General features: G+C 40.4%; 1 protein-coding gene across 4 annotated transcripts in view; it reads right to left on the bottom strand.

Annotated features, from left to right (window-relative positions):
- Window positions 1–18,062, bottom strand: part of PTPRF (protein tyrosine phosphatase receptor type F) — a 375,120-nt gene that overhangs the window by 191,434 nt on the left and 165,624 nt on the right. For all 4 annotated transcript variants that reach the window (XM_053984683.1, XM_053984684.1, XM_053984685.1 and 1 more), the window contains exons 4-5: window positions 2,865–3,010; window positions 87–228 (exon numbers count right to left, since the gene is read on the bottom strand). In XM_053984683.1, the coding sequence (XP_053840658.1) occupies window positions 87–228; window positions 2,865–3,010 (288 nt within the window). The remainder of the gene's footprint in view (window positions 1–86; window positions 229–2,864; window positions 3,011–18,062) is intronic.

The following is an 18,062-nucleotide window of genomic DNA, read 5'->3' as shown; positions in this document are numbered from 1 at the left end:
CACGTCGTTTAAATGAAGCACATCAACATGTAGCTGCCAAAGCTACATCTCCTGCCACTTAAGGAATGCAAAAACTTCCCCCTTACCTTCTAACACTGTTAACTTGGCACTGGTGTTTATCTCCCCCACACTGTTGGTGGCTGTGCACTCATAGATAGCCTCATCTCGATGGACACGCAGGGGCTGTATCCGCAGAACTGATCCTGATCCATCATCAAACTCGATAACCTTTGAAAAGGAAAAGAAAGCACTTCATTACTGGTGTCTTCTGCAACAAACACTGAAAGTCAAAACAATCTAGGGGTTGAAGAACAAAAACCAAAACAAAACAAGCCCTGTAAGCCCTAAAATACCATACCGTGAGTTAAGTGTTCCAAATGCAGTAGCACAAAAATTTCAGTGTCAAGAACGTATTTGTCCTCTGAGGAGGCCAGAACAAATGAAGATCCAATGAGGTTCTTTATGGATCAATTAAGGTTGACAAATTATCAACGTGGTAATAAAGATGTGAATCTGATGATTTAAAACATCTGAGCCATATTTGCACTAATGATTTTACTAATCACTGATTACAATTTAGTGCCAACTTTCACCTTGATGGAAGAGGAGAATGATATACTCTTGTGGGATTGCAGGGAAACAGTAACAAAACTTGAATAAAACCTTGAGCACCTACAGCACATGCTAACTCCAGCAGAGTGAGGGGTTTTCATGTTCCTCAGCACTGGGTACTTTGCAACTCTGGCATAATCAACAATGATGTAATTACACTTCCTTCCCCAGCATAAATAAATTAAGTCTTTAATAAATCACTGTCTTTCCATCCATCCTGCTAAACTGCAAAATGCATTACTCTGATTTATACATGGAAGAAAAAGGTATTTATTAGTTTGTAGCTGGATCACTATATGATATTTTCTAACAGCAAGGCTGTGAAGGTACAGCCTCAAGCCACTATTAATGCCAAACTCACCCTTCTCCTATCACAGAGTACAGCAAACGTTGGAAATACTACCCGATGTGCAGACGGTGACAGCATGAGGGAAAGGCAGATGCCACCCACTCCTGTCTCTTGGGAACTGAGGGGGAGATGAAGAGACTAAAAGGATCCTTCATTCCAGACACAGATGTCAACCTAGGGCTGCTACCCTCATGCAAAACTTTCACCCTATTTTCAAGGGCCTGTTTAGGAGCACTTCCCACAGCGTAAAGATGAAAAGAGAGAAAACAGGAAGGAGGAAAACAATGCACCACAAGACTCTGCAGTGACAGGAGAAATAGGAAGAAATCAAAAGGTAACCAAGACCACTAAAAAATCTGTTATTCCTCATGCTGCAAGGAATAGCCCTTCTGTTTCAAGAAGAAACCCCTAATACAGTCAGGTAAAGAAACAGAAATATGAATATCACCATAATACACTTCAAAGAATTAATTTTTTAAAAACACTTATATTGAAATTAAACTGTGACGATATACTAAATCTTTACAAAGGGCAGAGCTACTGCTAAATTTTAAAACAAGACGAAGTCAGCTACAGAGATTAATTCACTTCAGTGATAAGGACTAAAAAGCTAAGAGATGAAACAGCAGAAATCTCTTTTGCCCTCGCTATCCTTTGAACAAACACTGTGTGATAGGAACAGAGCTACAACTACTAAGGGCCAGACAGATGCTGAGGCCAAAATGTTGTTAATTTGCTAACGATAGATACCTCTTCTGTGTTACAAGCTAGCATGTGTACATCAGATTTGGTTTTCTTCTCCATTTAAACTTAATTCCAAATTTTCCCTAATTAAGACTAATAATGAAGTAAAATTAATAGATATTTAGGAAAAAAATAATCACTACCTCCTGACACAAGCTATGCATCCAAACTGATGTGAACAAAAGTATGAAATTGTTCATATAAATGCATATAATTCACTATAAAGGTTGTGTCTACTTAAAAATTAGAATGTTTAAATAGTTACTATGCAACAAAACCTTTACCAGGGAAAAATAACCATGTAAAACAAGATTAAAATTGATTACTTTAATCAAGGTTTTCTGCTCACATATGAATTCATGATTAAAATTGGTGAGTTGAATCAATCCATTCTGGGCAGCAAAGTCATCTTGTGCTCCAGTCAGGAAAGCAAAAACATCAAAGACAGAGGATTAGAGGAAAGGCAGCAGAATTGTAGAAGGGTCACATTTGCAAGGGCAGTTTTAGAGAGGGGAGCCCAACACCAAAAAGGAAAGCGGAGAAAAAGGTGGAGAAAGTCAGTGAAAATGCATTTGCTATGTAAAATATGAACCAAATTGGACCCCTTTTCAAAGATGTTTCTGATACCTGCTCTTCTCCCTTCCTTTCTCTCCTACTTTAGCTCACAGGGATGTCAATTAACCCTTCACCATTCCCCTTCCAAGCACCTTTGTGGGAGGGATGGCAGTAGCCATCATTTAGAAAGATTTCCAATAGTGTTTTGGCATCTCACTTTTGAATTCGACTGGGGATAGCAGGTCAAAGAGGTGCCTTATAAATTCTGACAAAGAAAAGAGAAAAATACTGCTAGATGCAGCTCTTATCTGCCATCCAATTCTCTGTAAGCCCCAGTCTCCCATCTGAAGGAGGGTGTCCTGCTGGTGTGTTTCCAGCATCATGCTCAAAGGACACCACCTGCTCTACAGATTGCATTGCTGCAGGGAAGGAAACTTGCTTTACACTAAAGCTTTACACTCTGTATTGTAGTGACAAAGAGATACCCAGGTTGCAGTGATAATTACTGTGCAATTAAGATCTGTGAGGATTAGACTGATCACCAAATTTTCGGGTTTGGGCTTTTTTTTTTTGGCCACCCCCCCCCCCCCCTTTTGGTAATTACCTCAAACCGCTGAGAACTGACTTTCTTCCCCTTCTTCATCCACGTGATACGAGGTTTGGGCTCTCCTGTTGCCTGACACACAAAAGAGGCCACTCCTCCAGAAATCCCAATCTGATCTTCAGGAGCCTTCATAAACGTTGGCTTGCCTGGAAAAATAACCATATCACCCCCATGAGGACATAACATCAGATAAGCATGGAATGTGTCATGTTAATCTAAATTATAAGATAACTGGTGCTCTTACTACAAATCCAAGTTGAATAGCCTCAGCCACACAAATTCAGTGCAGACTGCAACATGACAAGGACAGTTTCTGCTTGAGTACCTTTTTCTCCTGAAACGAATAAAGTCCATCTGGCTTGCCTATGAATGAGGGCAATAGAAGGCTCCCCCCTGCCCCCTGGGCATTCATTCAGGTATATGACAATTTGGAACCATTTTACAGCTTATTTTTTAATAAATGGATTTTTGCAGATTCATACCATGCTCATAGCACTGGAAATTACAGAACAGCTGACACACCAAACCTACAAAATGTACCATATCTTGACATTAGTTTAACTGAGAGCTGTTAACACATCCATAAAAATTAACAGATACAGTTTTCAGTATACAAATAACAACCTTTAGTTTCATTTTAAATGTGGACTGACATAAAAATACTAGTTTAAGTATCTGGAAACCTGCAGAGGCTAGCCTATGCTTGTTAAGAAACTAATCACTAGAAATGAAAGTCAGCAAAGCAACCAAAATGGCATTCAGGCATAAAAGACTTGGCAAAAATGAAAAAAAAAAAAAAAAAAAAAAAAAAAAAAAAAAAAAAAAAGAGTATAATATAACACTTAAATAATCAATTAAGAATCTCATGAAAATAGAGCTGTGTCTTCAAGATTTACATAACAGATTCAGATGGATAAAACTATGTATCCAGGCTGGATGGTTGTATTATTCTTCTGTATTTGCTGTATGGGAAAATTTTGCACTATGTGATCCAAGGATCATCTTGATCCTCGTGAGAAGCATTTGATTTTTATTCCTATAAAGCACTAAAACATTTAACTCCACAGGGAGAGTTAACAGAGTCCACTCATTATGCCATTCCACACACAGGTCACACTATGGCCATGTTTCAAATACAATTCTTATCAACCACCTCAAAGACGAACCTGACCTATAAACAGGTCAGAGACAGCTGCTGGCACGTAGAAAGGAGCCTGAGTAAAAGAAGAAACCTGTTCAACCCCAAGATAACAAACCAATTACCCCAGCAGAGCTGCTGGTGGTTCCACACCTTCACATTCCACACACATCCATGAGTGTGTCCTTGAGGGAGAGGGGCATGACATCTGTCAGCCCAGGTGCTTTGACCTGTAGACAAACTGAGAGCTGAATTTCCCTGATCTAGGAGGGATACAAACTCAGCGATCCCAAAAGATGACAGCCTTTAAATTTACTTTTCTGACATATGAGAGATTTAAATTCTCTGGGTGCAGTTGCAGTTACAGCTGAACCAGGCAGGCAGTGGCAGCTCCTGAAGAGGGCAGGGGCAAGTGCTCTGCTCCTCACCCCCTTCACCAGCCCTCCCTGCCTCCAGATACTGGCACCTGAATCCTACAAGGAGCCCCAGCATCATCAAAGCCTCTGTGGAACAGATCTGGGCTCCTAATCTGGCACAAAGATGCTTTTTTCTTCTTTTCCAAGCAGGGCATGGAGAGCAGTGGCTCAGGGCAGGATGAGGCAGAGCCCAGGAGACAGTGCCTTTCTCTCAGCAACTGTGGAGCACAATTTCACCCCTGAACTGCAGTCCTGGGAGTTTTGGCTGAAACTGTGGCACCTCCTCAACCCTAGTTCCACCTTCTGGTTTAGCCCACATTAACTGCTTACTGAGCCCTGTCCATCCTTGGTGAAGGGAGCCCCCAGGACTGTGCTCAAACCCCAGGAAATGCCTTTTAAGACATGATGGCTGCTGTCTAAAGGCTTTGGCACATTGTCCTGACATGAACAGCAAGCAATTATTAAGTCTGCTTGCTTAACTGATGCTGATTCCACATATTTACTCATCTATAATCATGTCTATTTCTACTTAGTTTGTATTTACATATATCTCTGTTTATTCACTTCTCATCTATTCCAGAGAAATGTTAATTTACCATTCAGGCTGCTAGTGATGGCATTGTGATTGACTGTTTTGCTATGCAGTGTGCTGAGCTGATGCCTTGTATTGCACTTCAGCAGCTGATTTGGTTTTCTGATTTTCTGTTATTTACTCTGTGATCTTAGTAAAGTAGTGTAATTTTTTTTCAAATGGCAAATACAGCAGAATCCAAAAACTTTTGTCCTTGAAGAATACAATGCAATTTTATCTCTGACTTTATACTTACTCCCCAGCACATACACTGAGGACTTACTTTACTTTTGTACATTTAAAAAAGATCAATACTATTAAAACCAGAACAAAAGGAAACTGAACATTCACGTGCAGTAAAAGCTAAAAAACCTGCTGCCTTGATTTTACATTGTTGCAATGAACCTTTTTCCCCTGCACATTTGAGCGACACTGATTTCTGGAAACAATCTAAATCCTCCAAGACTAGTCACAGAAGTACACCTGTATATAAACCAAATTCTCAGTCTGAGAAAAGGTATTTCTACAAAGGCATTTTAAACATTTCTATGCCCTGAAATTTTGAAGGAAGGAAAGTACTAATTAAGCAAACCCATAATCCTGAGTCCTGGCCCCAGGACAATAGTCAGGCATGAGTATATTTTTATACTGATTGGTAACTCTTACAGCAAATCCCAATACTCATCTCAGTGAGAGCTAAAACAAGCACAACAGAGCATCCACTCAACTCTTGGTATCTGTGAAAAATGCATGTTAAGTGGACTAGACAACCTTCACACCTCCCCTCCAACCAACATCTCTGTAACTCTACTGCCCAGAGCAAGCTGCCACGAGACTATCACTAGTTACCTCCAAGGGGCAACCCTGTGGATTGAGACAGACCGTGATACAAGCTATCTTTTTTAGTCCATTTTTGAGCATTTGCACTCTGAGGGTAGTGCTAGAAACACAGTCATAAAAAATAAGGATGTATTGAAAATACAGATTAACCTACACATTGTCCTTTCCCTCTCCTTAAATTCAAAATGAGCAGTGTTCATAGAAGATTATTCATGTATGAAGTTTTAATTTAACTGTTTGTTGCTCAAACATGCTACATATAAATACAAGGAATTGTATTATTTAGCAGTGAAAACATATCCTTTCCCTGGTAACCTATGGACCAAAGCTGAAGATTTTCTGTTGAAAGCTTAAGGGGTCGGGGGAAAGGAAAAAGAGCCATTGTAGTTCAAAGACAAATCTCTGAACTATCAGCTTGAGGGAACCTCCTGAGCAAGTCTTGGATGACAGCAGGGAGAGGTGCTGATGGCTGGGTGCCCACCTTCACTTACTCCATCACATGGAGTAACAACTCCAGACTGGCATAGTTCCCCTAAGTCCAAAATACTCCAGTCTTTCTCTCCATGGCCTCTGTTTCGTGACAGATCCCTGGAGCACATTCAGGCCTCACACTCCGAACTAATTCTTGCTCCTCACTTCAAAACCAAGTTCCTGTTACACCAGGAATAGAAGTGCTCTCATTTCTATTCACTCACAAGCTTCAGGCAGGAGAATGGGAAAACTTTCACCTTCTTGGCCGAAATTTTCCCTGTTTAGTCTTTGCTCAAAATGAAATTATTCTAGAAAGCTTATGGGAACAACACAGTTCTGAGGAGGAAGACTGTAAAAAACAGCGTATTTCTTTTCTCTTGTAAGAAACTGACTTCATCTTATTTGGCTGGGGGTGGAAAAATAACTTGCTCAGACATGCTCTCCATTGAGAAATTAAAACCAAAAAACAACATTTCAGAAGAAAAGGACTTTCCTTTCACATTTGGTAGTGTTGAAAAAGCCACTTGCCGAGCAAGCACAGATTTGTGGATAATCCTATAAAGTGAATCCCAGAGAGGGCCTCATGGCATGGACGAGATGCTTGCAGAGATTTAGGCACACACTGCTCTACTGAGCTATCCTGGAAAAATAGCAGAAAACTCATGCAGTGTCCTGAGCTGGGTGTGTGAAGGGTTCAAAAGAAAAGCTCCTTTGAATTATATTCTAAAAGGTCAGCAAGAACGTGCAAAGAAAGCCAGAGACAGTCAGGTATGCTCTAACCAGTATGGCTGTTGTCTGCCCTTCCCTGCAAAACAGTGTGATGGGTTTGGGAGGGGAACCTGAAGCCCTCAAAGACAGAACCTCAGGTTTCCTGGAGAGCCACTGACACATTTCCTGCAGGGCACCTCAGAGCCAGACACAGCCATGAAGATGCCTCTCTCACCTTATGTTATATATAAAATCACTGCTGCTCCCTGCTATTCTGGAAGATTTGTTGTGAAACAATTCTTATAAATCAGAAAACCATCTCAGCACACCTGTTTTAAAATCTGCCCTACCGAATATCTGTAGCAGAAGAGTAAAATTTCAGTTCCCTTTTCCAGGTTTTCCTTTCTTTAGCAGGTAAGTTCAGTCACTTCACCAGATGCGCTGTTTTTAGGCTCTGCAGCTTCTTAGTGAACTCAAAGGACTTTCCCAGGGAGAAAAGTATCTCTTGTCAGATTTCCTTCGAGGCTGAGGACAGAGGTGTAGCCTCCCTCTAACTTGGCAAGGTGTCTTTTATGTGAACCATGGTCTTTGAGAAGTAACATACAATCTGCATTACCTGACTTGAATACTAGCCAGATCCTTGAAAAATAATGCTGGGTCCCGGGTATTTAGCACAGATGCTTGCATTTTGATAATCATTAAGCACACAATTGTCACATTAAATATGTTTCCTTGTAATTCTGTAAAAGCCAAAAATTTCAAGTGGCTGAAACATAATATATGCCAATATAAATATACATAATATACACAAATGTTAACTTGTTTTATTTCAAAGATCCATCATTTGCTTAAAATAAATGAGAAAATTAAATGGAATCCGGATGAATTTTCAGTATTTAGCACCCACATCAAATATTCCTCATTCAAAAATTTTAATTCAGGGCCTGGCAACATAATGTTCCTTCTGTTCTTGTGGATGTCATTTTTCCAAAAGATCAGACACAGGTTTGAGGGAAAAGGTATTATTGAACATGTCTGCAATTAAGTAAGTGTTCTATCAACACTCACTTGCTGTGAGAGATTTTAAAGAAAAAATCTCTGTCCTCATGATTACAAGTCCTCACTACTCTAAATAGATGGGCAGCCAAAAATAAGACTTGTGTTGTAGGAGAGGGAAGCTTATATTTTTATCTGAAAGCTTTTATGACTTGAGCTAAATTAAGATTGGAAGCAGACTCCTCTGTGAACAAAAAAATTACAGTTGCAATATAAGATGAACTGGATAAGGATATACAATAGGCATAGGAAATCTTACTTAGGTGCCCAGCCTAAATGAATATTAAGAAATTACTGACACTGGAATGAGCAGATCACAATGAAAGCAATCCTTGAGCCTGCAAATTGTGAAATTCAGGTTTAAATCCCTGCCTTTAACCTTCCCTGTCACATACACAAAGGCACAACTGTGCCTCACCTTCCTCTGTAAAACTAACCTGCTGTTCTCACATGGCTGCTGTCAAGACGAATATGCAAAAAATGATGATGTGGCTCCATTATAACACTGGGAAGAAACCAACAATGACACAGACTTCCTCATGTTCATGACTGACTTTGAAGTGGAAATGAAGTGGTCTAGAAGACAAAGGTGGTCCATGCTTTTATATACAGCTGAAGTATTTCTCCTTCTCGGTTTCCTTTATGATCCTGGATGACTGCTATCTGTGCATGGATGGATGCCTCCTGGAGATGCCTCTGGAGAAAGCTAATGGGTGATTCTTCTCCTAAGCATCCATTGCAGGGCAGGAGACAAGTCAGTGGGCTTTCCAGCTATCCTGATGTTTAATGTCCTCATGCTTTCCTTGCAACATACCCACCACTGTTTAAATGTAGTTCCTGTCCCTTTGTTATTAGCAGGAATACTGTTTGGCAAAATACAATTTTTCAAACTTGCACTTTTTATTCTTAGATAATTTATAGGTAGGAAGAGTCTGTTTGAGCCTTGTAATAACATTTCTTTAACAACAGCTTAGTAAAGCCTCTGTGGGCCTCAGTGAGCACAATCCTAATTCATTCCTTATTTCTCCTATTTTGGTTTTATTTCACTAAGATGACAGCACTTCGTAAATGAAACTTCTGTTCTTTATTGTTTGGTGCAAAGTACTTATTAAATAAATGCAAATGTATGTGATTGGGTGTTGCATGCTCAGATACTTCCACAATTTTCTTTTTATCCAGGATATGGATCATAACCCTCTCTCCCATACACTTTAAAAAAAAACTTAACAGCACCCCAATCACAGAAAATGGCACTCCAAATTCAACATATTCGTCAGATCAATCTAAATTACAGGTTACCTCATGTTACCTGCATATTTCCTCTTGTTTTTTAAGAGCTTATTCTGTTTTAATGCTTAAGAGATTCCCAACAGCTAGGACAAATGATTCTGCTATTTCAATCCAATTTTAGTGGTTGAGTTTTCCAGCTTCAAGTGTGAATGCCCATGATAATCAAATCTACAAACATTATCTCAGAGCAAGTTGCATTTCTCCCTGCCGCCTTCTCCTGACTTCCATGAAGTTACTCAGAGATAACTTCTGAGTTTGTACAAAATGAAATCAAATAAAGTGAATGAAAGTGAATGATTAATATCCAAAATTCCAAGAAGTAGATCTTTTAACATGTTCAATGACCTCTGTAACTTTCAGTAAAAAACACATTACAAAAATAACAAAAGCAGCCATCCAGCAGAAGCTGTGCTTCTCCCTTAACACCAGCAGGAAACACACTCAACTAAGATTCAAGGCACTCATTTCAGCAGGCAGGACCCACTATGCTTTATTTATCTGGAGTAAGCTTAACTAAAGGAGAATGCAAGGATACATGTCAGGTTAAACATATACTTTTATCAGTATTTGTAATGACTTAAGCTCAGAAATTCTGACAATCTTCAACTCCTGCTTCTTCACCATCTTGGCAAAGAGGCTCTTTCCTGAGCATAAACCCAATCTAAAGGCAAAGCCTTTGACAGGGCTGAGGTGTCTCTGCAGACACACAGCACGAATTCCCACACCCAGAGAGGCATTTTCAAGCCCTCTTTTTCCTTTTGCCAACACAGGATTTATACTCACAAGTTTAAGTAAAAATCAAGTATTTTTAAATTTCTTCTTGAAGAAACATCTTAAAATCTCCTGTGCCCTGTGTACTTCTAGTTCATGCCTGGACAGTTACATACACATCAACCTTCACCAACAGAAACTCAGCCTTCCCTGTTAAGTGCTGATGTTTGGATAAACCTGCTTATTCCACAGCAATATGGGTTAAAAGCCATTAGCTCACTCAAGTGTAAAGGCCATGATTACTGGATATTAATAAAATACAGCAACAGCCTGTCATCACAGTATTGCACTTTAGTAAATTTCTAATTGTCTCTTTATGAATCATGGAAATTGTTGACAACATTTAAACTCCTAAAATTAACTGACGATACTGAACCAGAATTGTCTCAGGCAGCCATCACACGAGAATGCTGTGCAAGACACATTCTGGGTGCTGATTTATTTGTGGTGTTTTATGCAGACAACTTAGACCTTAACGCAGTGGGGAGGTGGTTTTTCTCCATATCACATCTGCAGGGGGCCTACAGATTTTGCACACAGGGTGGCAAATTTTCTCCGTTATTTTTCCAGGCTGTTGTAATTGCAATGTCTTTCTCAAAGTGCCTGGCTAGCTATCAGTGTGAGCTGCTTTACATCTTAGTAAGAAAATCCCTAACTCTGGCTAATCCCTGGGCTTTGACTGACTCTCATCCATGGGAAGGGGGTGGGGGGGAAATAAATAAATCTCTCTACTATGACATCATTCTTACTTGCTTCCAATACCTGAAATAACACATAATCAAAAAAAGAAAAGTATTCCAAGAAGCATAAAGCAGTCCTCCATACAACTGAAGAATACTGATTAAAAACAAAGCAGAAAGAAAAGAAGCCCAGTAAAACATCCTTCTAGAACTTGAGGTTGCCTTCATTTCCCATCTTCTGCTTTTACGTTTCCCTAGAGCACTCACAGCTTGTGTGTGCAGCCTTTTACATATTTTGGGGAAAAGCCAGAGCTATATATGGGTTCAGCTTTAACTTCCCAGCATTTACACTAAGCATTACACAGAGCAGAAAAACAGAGGAGAGCAGAAAAGCACTGCTCTAACAGCAGACCTTCCAGCAGTCTCACAGAATGGTTTTCTGCTTTAATTTAAAACTGAAACCTGAAGTCAAATTTCCACCTGGTAATAGCTTAAAGGCACTTCCAATTAACTTGGTAATACACACTTTCTGAGTTAATAAATTTTTCAGCCTCTGTGTTTAATACAATTAAGCATTTGGGCCTTTGGCCTTAGACCTTATTCAGCCTGAAAAAGGACTGCAGGGAGACAGTCTCCAATTATCACCATTTACACAACATTCACTTAAGGGCTTTCAAATGCATACATATAGAACATTCATTTAATCACACACAAAAATCAGTACCTGAACTCAGGCTATATCTCTCTTGCACACAATATGTACAAGGGACAAAACCCCCACCTAAGGGGCGCTAAAATCAAGTCATCACCACACTGCCTAATGCAGCACAGAACAGCTGTGCCTGCTCCTAGCAACTTACTTTTCCTTCCATATCTGCATTTTGTTATTTGCAAATTTCTTCAAAACTTCAAAGTTAATAAAGCATATTGCATAGTGTAAAGAACCCGCTAAGATATGCAGAACCAGGAAACAGACAAAACTGAAATCTTGTGCTTGAAAAAACATGAAAATTAATTTTGCCAGCATGCCTACCACATTAAACACTTTTTTTTTTTTACACAAAAGGATTAAAAGGTTTTAATCCCTTTTTTTTTCTAAGCAGCTAGTTCTTGATGCAACAGTTCAAAAGGCTTTGCCAAGTTCAGGTTTTTCCTCTGCTTTTAAGAATTAAAAGCGAGTGCAAACCTTATTTTGTAAACAGATACCATAGTAGAATGATTCTAACAGAACAGGGAGCCAGAATAAGTGACCTCTTCAGAATATTTGTTACTAAAGCAAAGGCATTCTGGGCTCTCAGGAAGGGACCTGCATTTCATTTTAATGCCACTGTACGTTGCTCTGTCCTCCTCCTATAGCAATGAACCAAACTCCTGCCTCATCTACTGGTAAAGACGAAGACTTTCTGCTTAATGATAGCAAGCGCATGCTGGCACTTCTGTAATACAGTATTTTTTTTTCTATTTGTGTCAACTGTTTCATCCTGTAGCAGCTGTAGTACCGTCTGCAGAAAACCAAGAAATATTTAATTGCAGACAATATTTCCGCATTTAAATGTTTACCAGAGCATGGAGCTAGGTACCCAAGCAAAATAACTCTCAAGTGGGGGAAAGAAAAAATAAGTAGATCACAGATCACAGAATGTTCCGAGTTGAAAGGGACCCACCGGGATCATCAAGTCCAACTCTTAAGTGAATGGCCCGCACAGGTATTAAACCCACAACCCTGGTGTGATCAGCACCATGCTCTAACCAACGAAGCTAATCTCAGGGTCTCAATCGTTTTGACACAGCCTTTCCTGAAATTCCCTGAAAAACAGGTCTATTTTCCCATTAAAAGCCTTCCTCCAAGTCAGCCTCCTTGGGAGCTTGGATAGGGGTTCAACTATGATGGTTTGAACACTTCTGGGAGAAATCTTTCAGCATTTTTTACCCAGTAATGACGTATTTTTGCAATGGCTAAATGAAGGCACAGAGCCCCACACAACTGAAAAGCCCTTTGAGCAGACTTTCAACATCAGGGCTACCACCTCCACCTGGCAGCCAGACTGTGCTGACAGGGGGCTGCTGAGCAATTGCAACCCTCCACAGCAGAAAGACAAGGACTACACAGAGTGTCACAGCCACACTGCTCAGCGCCTGGGGGCTGCAGGGAGACAGAGATGCTGTACAGCCAGGAAAACTCCAGAAGCCACTGTGTCCTGCCCAGGAACCACCCCTGAGCTCTCCCAAAATGACTCTATATGTACGTGGAAAATCTCTGATCCCATATAACCAGATGGATGTTCAAACCTCACAGTAAAGAGAATCAGTGACAGATGCCAGAGATTTAGAGTTTTACAGCTGCCACAGCCCAGCTCTGCCCTGTGCACTGAGCAGGGCAGAGGCTTCACACCAGGAGTGCCCGGCTCCCTCCACCACCCAGGGCTTTCTGGTTCAGAAAGGACTGAGTTCTAGAAAAACATCAAAATTAATCACCTTCATGTTTGCTGCATTCTTGATTAAATTTTTCTAGCATCCATTCCTTGCTGTGTTATGAATTTAACAGATAAAATTAAAACCTCTTTTCACTTTAATAACTTTTCTCTGTGTAGACAATCAGCTCAGCCTCTGCTTCTAAACTGAGTTTCTTAAATCTCCAGCTACCACGCATGGTTCCAGATTTTTGTTTTCTGTGGCCTTTTACTTGCACCAAGCTTTTACAGGATTTCACCTGATTATGCACAGAATTGCAAGAAATGCAGAAAGCCAAAGTCCACATGGAGAAGTTACCATTTGCCACACTGTAGGAAGTTGCTGTGGCCACCAGGTTTATCGTGAAGCCAAGCAGATCATGTAATGGGACCACAAGGTGCTGAGTTTGAGCTACCAGAGCTGGCCGAGGATGCGTGTGCAGGTTAGAGGGTGCACTGCAGAGGAAAGGCAGCACACAGAACCTGTGGGGCTGGGGAGCCACCCCAGTGGGTGGCACTGGGGCTGCTGGGGAACCCAGTTATGCCACAGGATTCACAGCAGCACACGGCTCAGCTGGGACTGATCTGTCTAAAAGAGAAAAATCTACTATGTCATGAATTATCTCTTTTTCAGCACCTCTGACAGTATCTGTGTCTCTGGGAAAAGGGAAAACCAGTTAACATCACTACTGCAGCAGGTATCTAGGCAAGGCAGGGCACATATTCCATCAGGAGGGGGTATTTCAGTGTTCTCTATTCTCACCAAGCCAGAACACTGCATGCTACCCAGAAACAAACTTTCCTAGTTAAAAACACCAAAAGTATAACCCACATTTGTTTAGGAGTATTAGGAGTACATGTTCCTTGCTCACTATGGAGTCCTGCTGCAAGTCACAGACCTCACTGGGAGACCAATTCCTGCAGCACCAATTCCTAGGACATTAGCAGACCAAAATCCAACAAAAGAGTGGCAGGAATTTACAGCATATGATTAAACTCAGAGAAACTGGCACTCCTGACATGACGCTTCAGCAACTGCTTCCTCTGAGATAACCGAAATGCTCTGATTGCACCCAGAGACACAAACCATGTCAGCTGGTGGAGTGCCTGAAGAGTAACGTTTACCAAGCAGGAGCTCAGTACGAATACTGAGAATGTCTGTGAACAATGAAGAGCATCCAGTAGCTCCTGCCATTTTTTGGTTTATATTCTCTCATGTACCCTAACTCATTTTTATATTTTTTGCCATAACCTACTTTCAGATAGTATTCCATTTCCCCTCAACACAGACCGCCAGCATCTTCCTCCACATTCCTCCTCATGTCAGCAGTAAGTCCCAGTTTCATGCATGATTCACATGATCACAGAAGGCTGCCAGGCACTGTGAGGGTTTGACTCCTTGCAATACATTCACAAGGGTAAATTCATTGGGAATACCAGCCCTCACAGTGACTTCTGCAGTCTGGAAAGATGTTTGTGCGTCTCAGGTTTGGGGACAAACACATGGAAGGTTGCACGTGCCAAGAGAGTGAGAAGACAAATATGCTGCTTACAGAGACTTGCCATATTTGTATTTCCCAGAAGTGTATTTGCCTATACCACTTAATTTCATTCTCACTGCTGGACAAAACTGGTTTGTATCACATGCTACAAACCCAAGGGACACACACACGGATGTCAAACCTGCAAGGTTCAGCTTGTTTTTAAGCTCTTTGTGGAGACTACAGAGGATATATTTAGAAAACAAATTTGTCTCCTAGAGTGCTGTGTCTAAGTCTCCCTCACCCATTGCTGCTTTGTTGACTGAATCCCAACGTTCCTGGCTTCACACTCGATTTGCTGAACTAAAATCCAGACCAGCAAAGAGGATGACAAGCTACCTCAGAGCAAGTTAACTGCACCTCTTAGGCTTTATATGCAAGAGAAAGAAGGCACTGTTTCACCTTGGGGATATGACATTCCAGCATGTTTTGTGAAGGACATACACTGGGGTAAAACACAAATCTGTGTGAATCTGAGGCTTGAAAAAACATTCGCTTTTCTTAACCTACTGCAAGTCAGCATACTGCTACACCATAATGCAGCCTAAAAAGAACAGGATGACACAAAAGAGCCTGTCCAATTATGCCTGCCTCAAGTGAATTTTATTAGTCACTCAGGTCTATAAACAGTGAGGATAGCATACTTTTATATAGGCACATGGATCTTGCTTAAGAATTACCCATGCGGGAATAATCTCCTGCCTATCACCAATCGTTGATCTTCATGTTGTGTTTTGAAGTCTGACTTGAAGGTAGGTGCCTGCCAACTCTGCTTGTGTTCTCCAAGAATAAATGTTTATCGAAGGGGGGCTCCCCATTTGCTGAGCTGGAATTAGTTACACCAACAGGGTATCAAATGGGTTGTTGCCTGTCACTGTTATCAAAGAGGAATTTGAAACACAAACACTAAGCAGCAGCAACTGAGCACTGAAGCTTGTCAGAGCAAGTATGACATGGGACAGCCAAAATGTACAGACAAAGAAGGCTGGAAGAGGCTCTCAAGTACAGTCCTGTCCCATGGCCTCCTCAGGGTTGCAGTGCACAACCCCTTCTGTAAAGAGATCGTGCACCAGCTTAAAATAGGTTTGAGTTTTAGCTACACTTCTCACTGGAAAATGGTTCCAAGATTATGGTCATGGAAACATTGTGGGAAAACAGACTGCTTTTTAAAGTTATTTGTTGTCACTTGTATTCACTTGTTTGTGTACGAAACACAATCCTTTAGCTGAAAAAGGTTATGTTCCATCTCTGTGCCTTTTCTCTCCTTCCTCCAAAATTCTGAAATTCATTTTATGCCCTTCTTAAAACAGTAAAATATTTCTGTCTTACATAACCCCTGAGACTCCATAGACTAGAGATCTCATTTAAAAAAAAAAAAGACCCAAACAACAAAAACATAAGAGAAAAAGATACTGTGTGCTGATTCTTGCAGAATTCTTTGAATTTGCTTCATACTTTCTTCTGATAGAATCCATAATACTTTATCACCATCATCTTACTAAAAACATGCATTTGGGGCTTGGGCATCTCTAGATCACCATTCATCATCTTACCACCACATTTTTTTCTCACTCTTTTTTTTTTTTTTTTTAAATTAACTTATGCAGCTGGATATAGCTTTTGTTAATTGTTCTGTATAACTTAAACTGAACCAAGAACCCATTCAGCCTTATTTAATTTATAAGATCACATTTACAATGTCCTCATGAAATACCATTTCAAGCTTCAAGAAAACTTGCAGTTCTGCTGATCATGTGCAAGAAGTGTTTGTTAACAAGACTACTTAGAAACCTACCCTTGCACTTTCATATTCAAGTAAATGTCCAGATGTCCATTTTAACCATGGTTATGGAACAAAAAAACTCAGGAGGTGCCCTTCTGACTCTTATCTCCTTCTTGGATACAGAGATTTGGTGTCATTTTATCCTTCTTGGAATAATGATTCTTGAATAGATCAGTCAGAACGCTGACTGCTAAAATTAAAACAGCTTAAATTGAATGCAGGACTGTCACACATTGTCAAGTGTGCTACAGAAAGGAAGGAGGACAGAAACAGCTTCATCACTGCCCAAGCATGAGTTTGCAGTTGCACAGGAAGGAGAAACCTGAATTTAGGACTTGACAAGTATTAAGGAGAAAGGCACGTTATTTTTACACCCCTTCTCTCTTCCAATTCTTTGCTTATCATTTTATTGAGGAATCAGATCTCAACTGTTTGGGACATCAGCTCTGTAATTCCTCTTTCAGAATTCTGAAGTTTCCTTAAAATTCAGGGGTTTTACCATTTTGGCATGATTTAAAGAGACTGAATGTAGCTAAATGACTCGGAGTACTGCAAACCTCTTGTGTTTCATTGTTTTGTGGTTTTTTTTCTTTAACATTGATAAGACCATTCCATTTATGAAAGAAACAAGGAAAACCCTGCATTAGAAGTTTTAAAGGGGCTGTTATCTGGAGGAAGCCTTAGCAAAGCAGTAGTAGTGACACACACTTCCTAGGACTTGTTTTTTTCTATCCTTCTACTAACTTTCTATATAAATTCATAGAAAATTATATTACTAACATCTTAGCCAGTATATCCTAAGTAAATACTAGATGCTTGCCATTTTTTAGTATCAGGAATTCAAGAGAAGACAAGTGGTTTTGTTTCTATCATCTTTCATTAACTTTTGGTGACAAACAGCCAAGAAAGACCATGCAGCTGAGATAACTGCTCTCTGAAAGGGCAAGACATTCACTGATCGAAGAGCAGCTCAGCTCTTCCCATCCACCACCAAGAATCCAGAATGTGCTCTGCTTGTCCAAAGTGACATCCTGAGCCCTAATGTCCAGTGCTATAGGCCAGGCTGAAAAACAGAGCAAATGTTGAAACAAACTTGACTGTATTTCCTCTCACCTAAGCAAGTGACAGCTTCCTAAAATATTCTTGTCCTAGTCACTTGAGAAAACTGTGTGTTTTCAGATACCTTCTGACAGGTGTACCTGAAAAGGGTGGAAAAATACCCAGCACAAATAAAAGTTGGATCAGATATAACTGTCTTCATGGAGCCTGGAACAACTTCTGCAACAATATAGGTGAGAAAGGGGAGAAAATGCAAACTGTTTTCTTCTGTTCTTTATGGAAGACTCCATTCAATCATAAAACCATAGCTGGGAAGGGACCTCAAGAGGTCTCCAGTATAAGCTCCTGCTTGAAGTGGAACCCTTACCAGCTCTAGATCATTTGAGCAGTGGTGATGTCCAGCTGAACATCAGGAAGCTCTGAG

This window comes from Vidua macroura, chromosome 9 (assembly GCF_024509145.1).
Source record: "Vidua macroura isolate BioBank_ID:100142 chromosome 9, ASM2450914v1, whole genome shotgun sequence".
NCBI lineage: Eukaryota > Metazoa > Chordata > Aves > Passeriformes > Viduidae > Vidua > Vidua macroura.
Note: the sequence above shows the minus strand (reverse complement) of the source record. Positions and strands in the feature narration are given on the sequence as shown.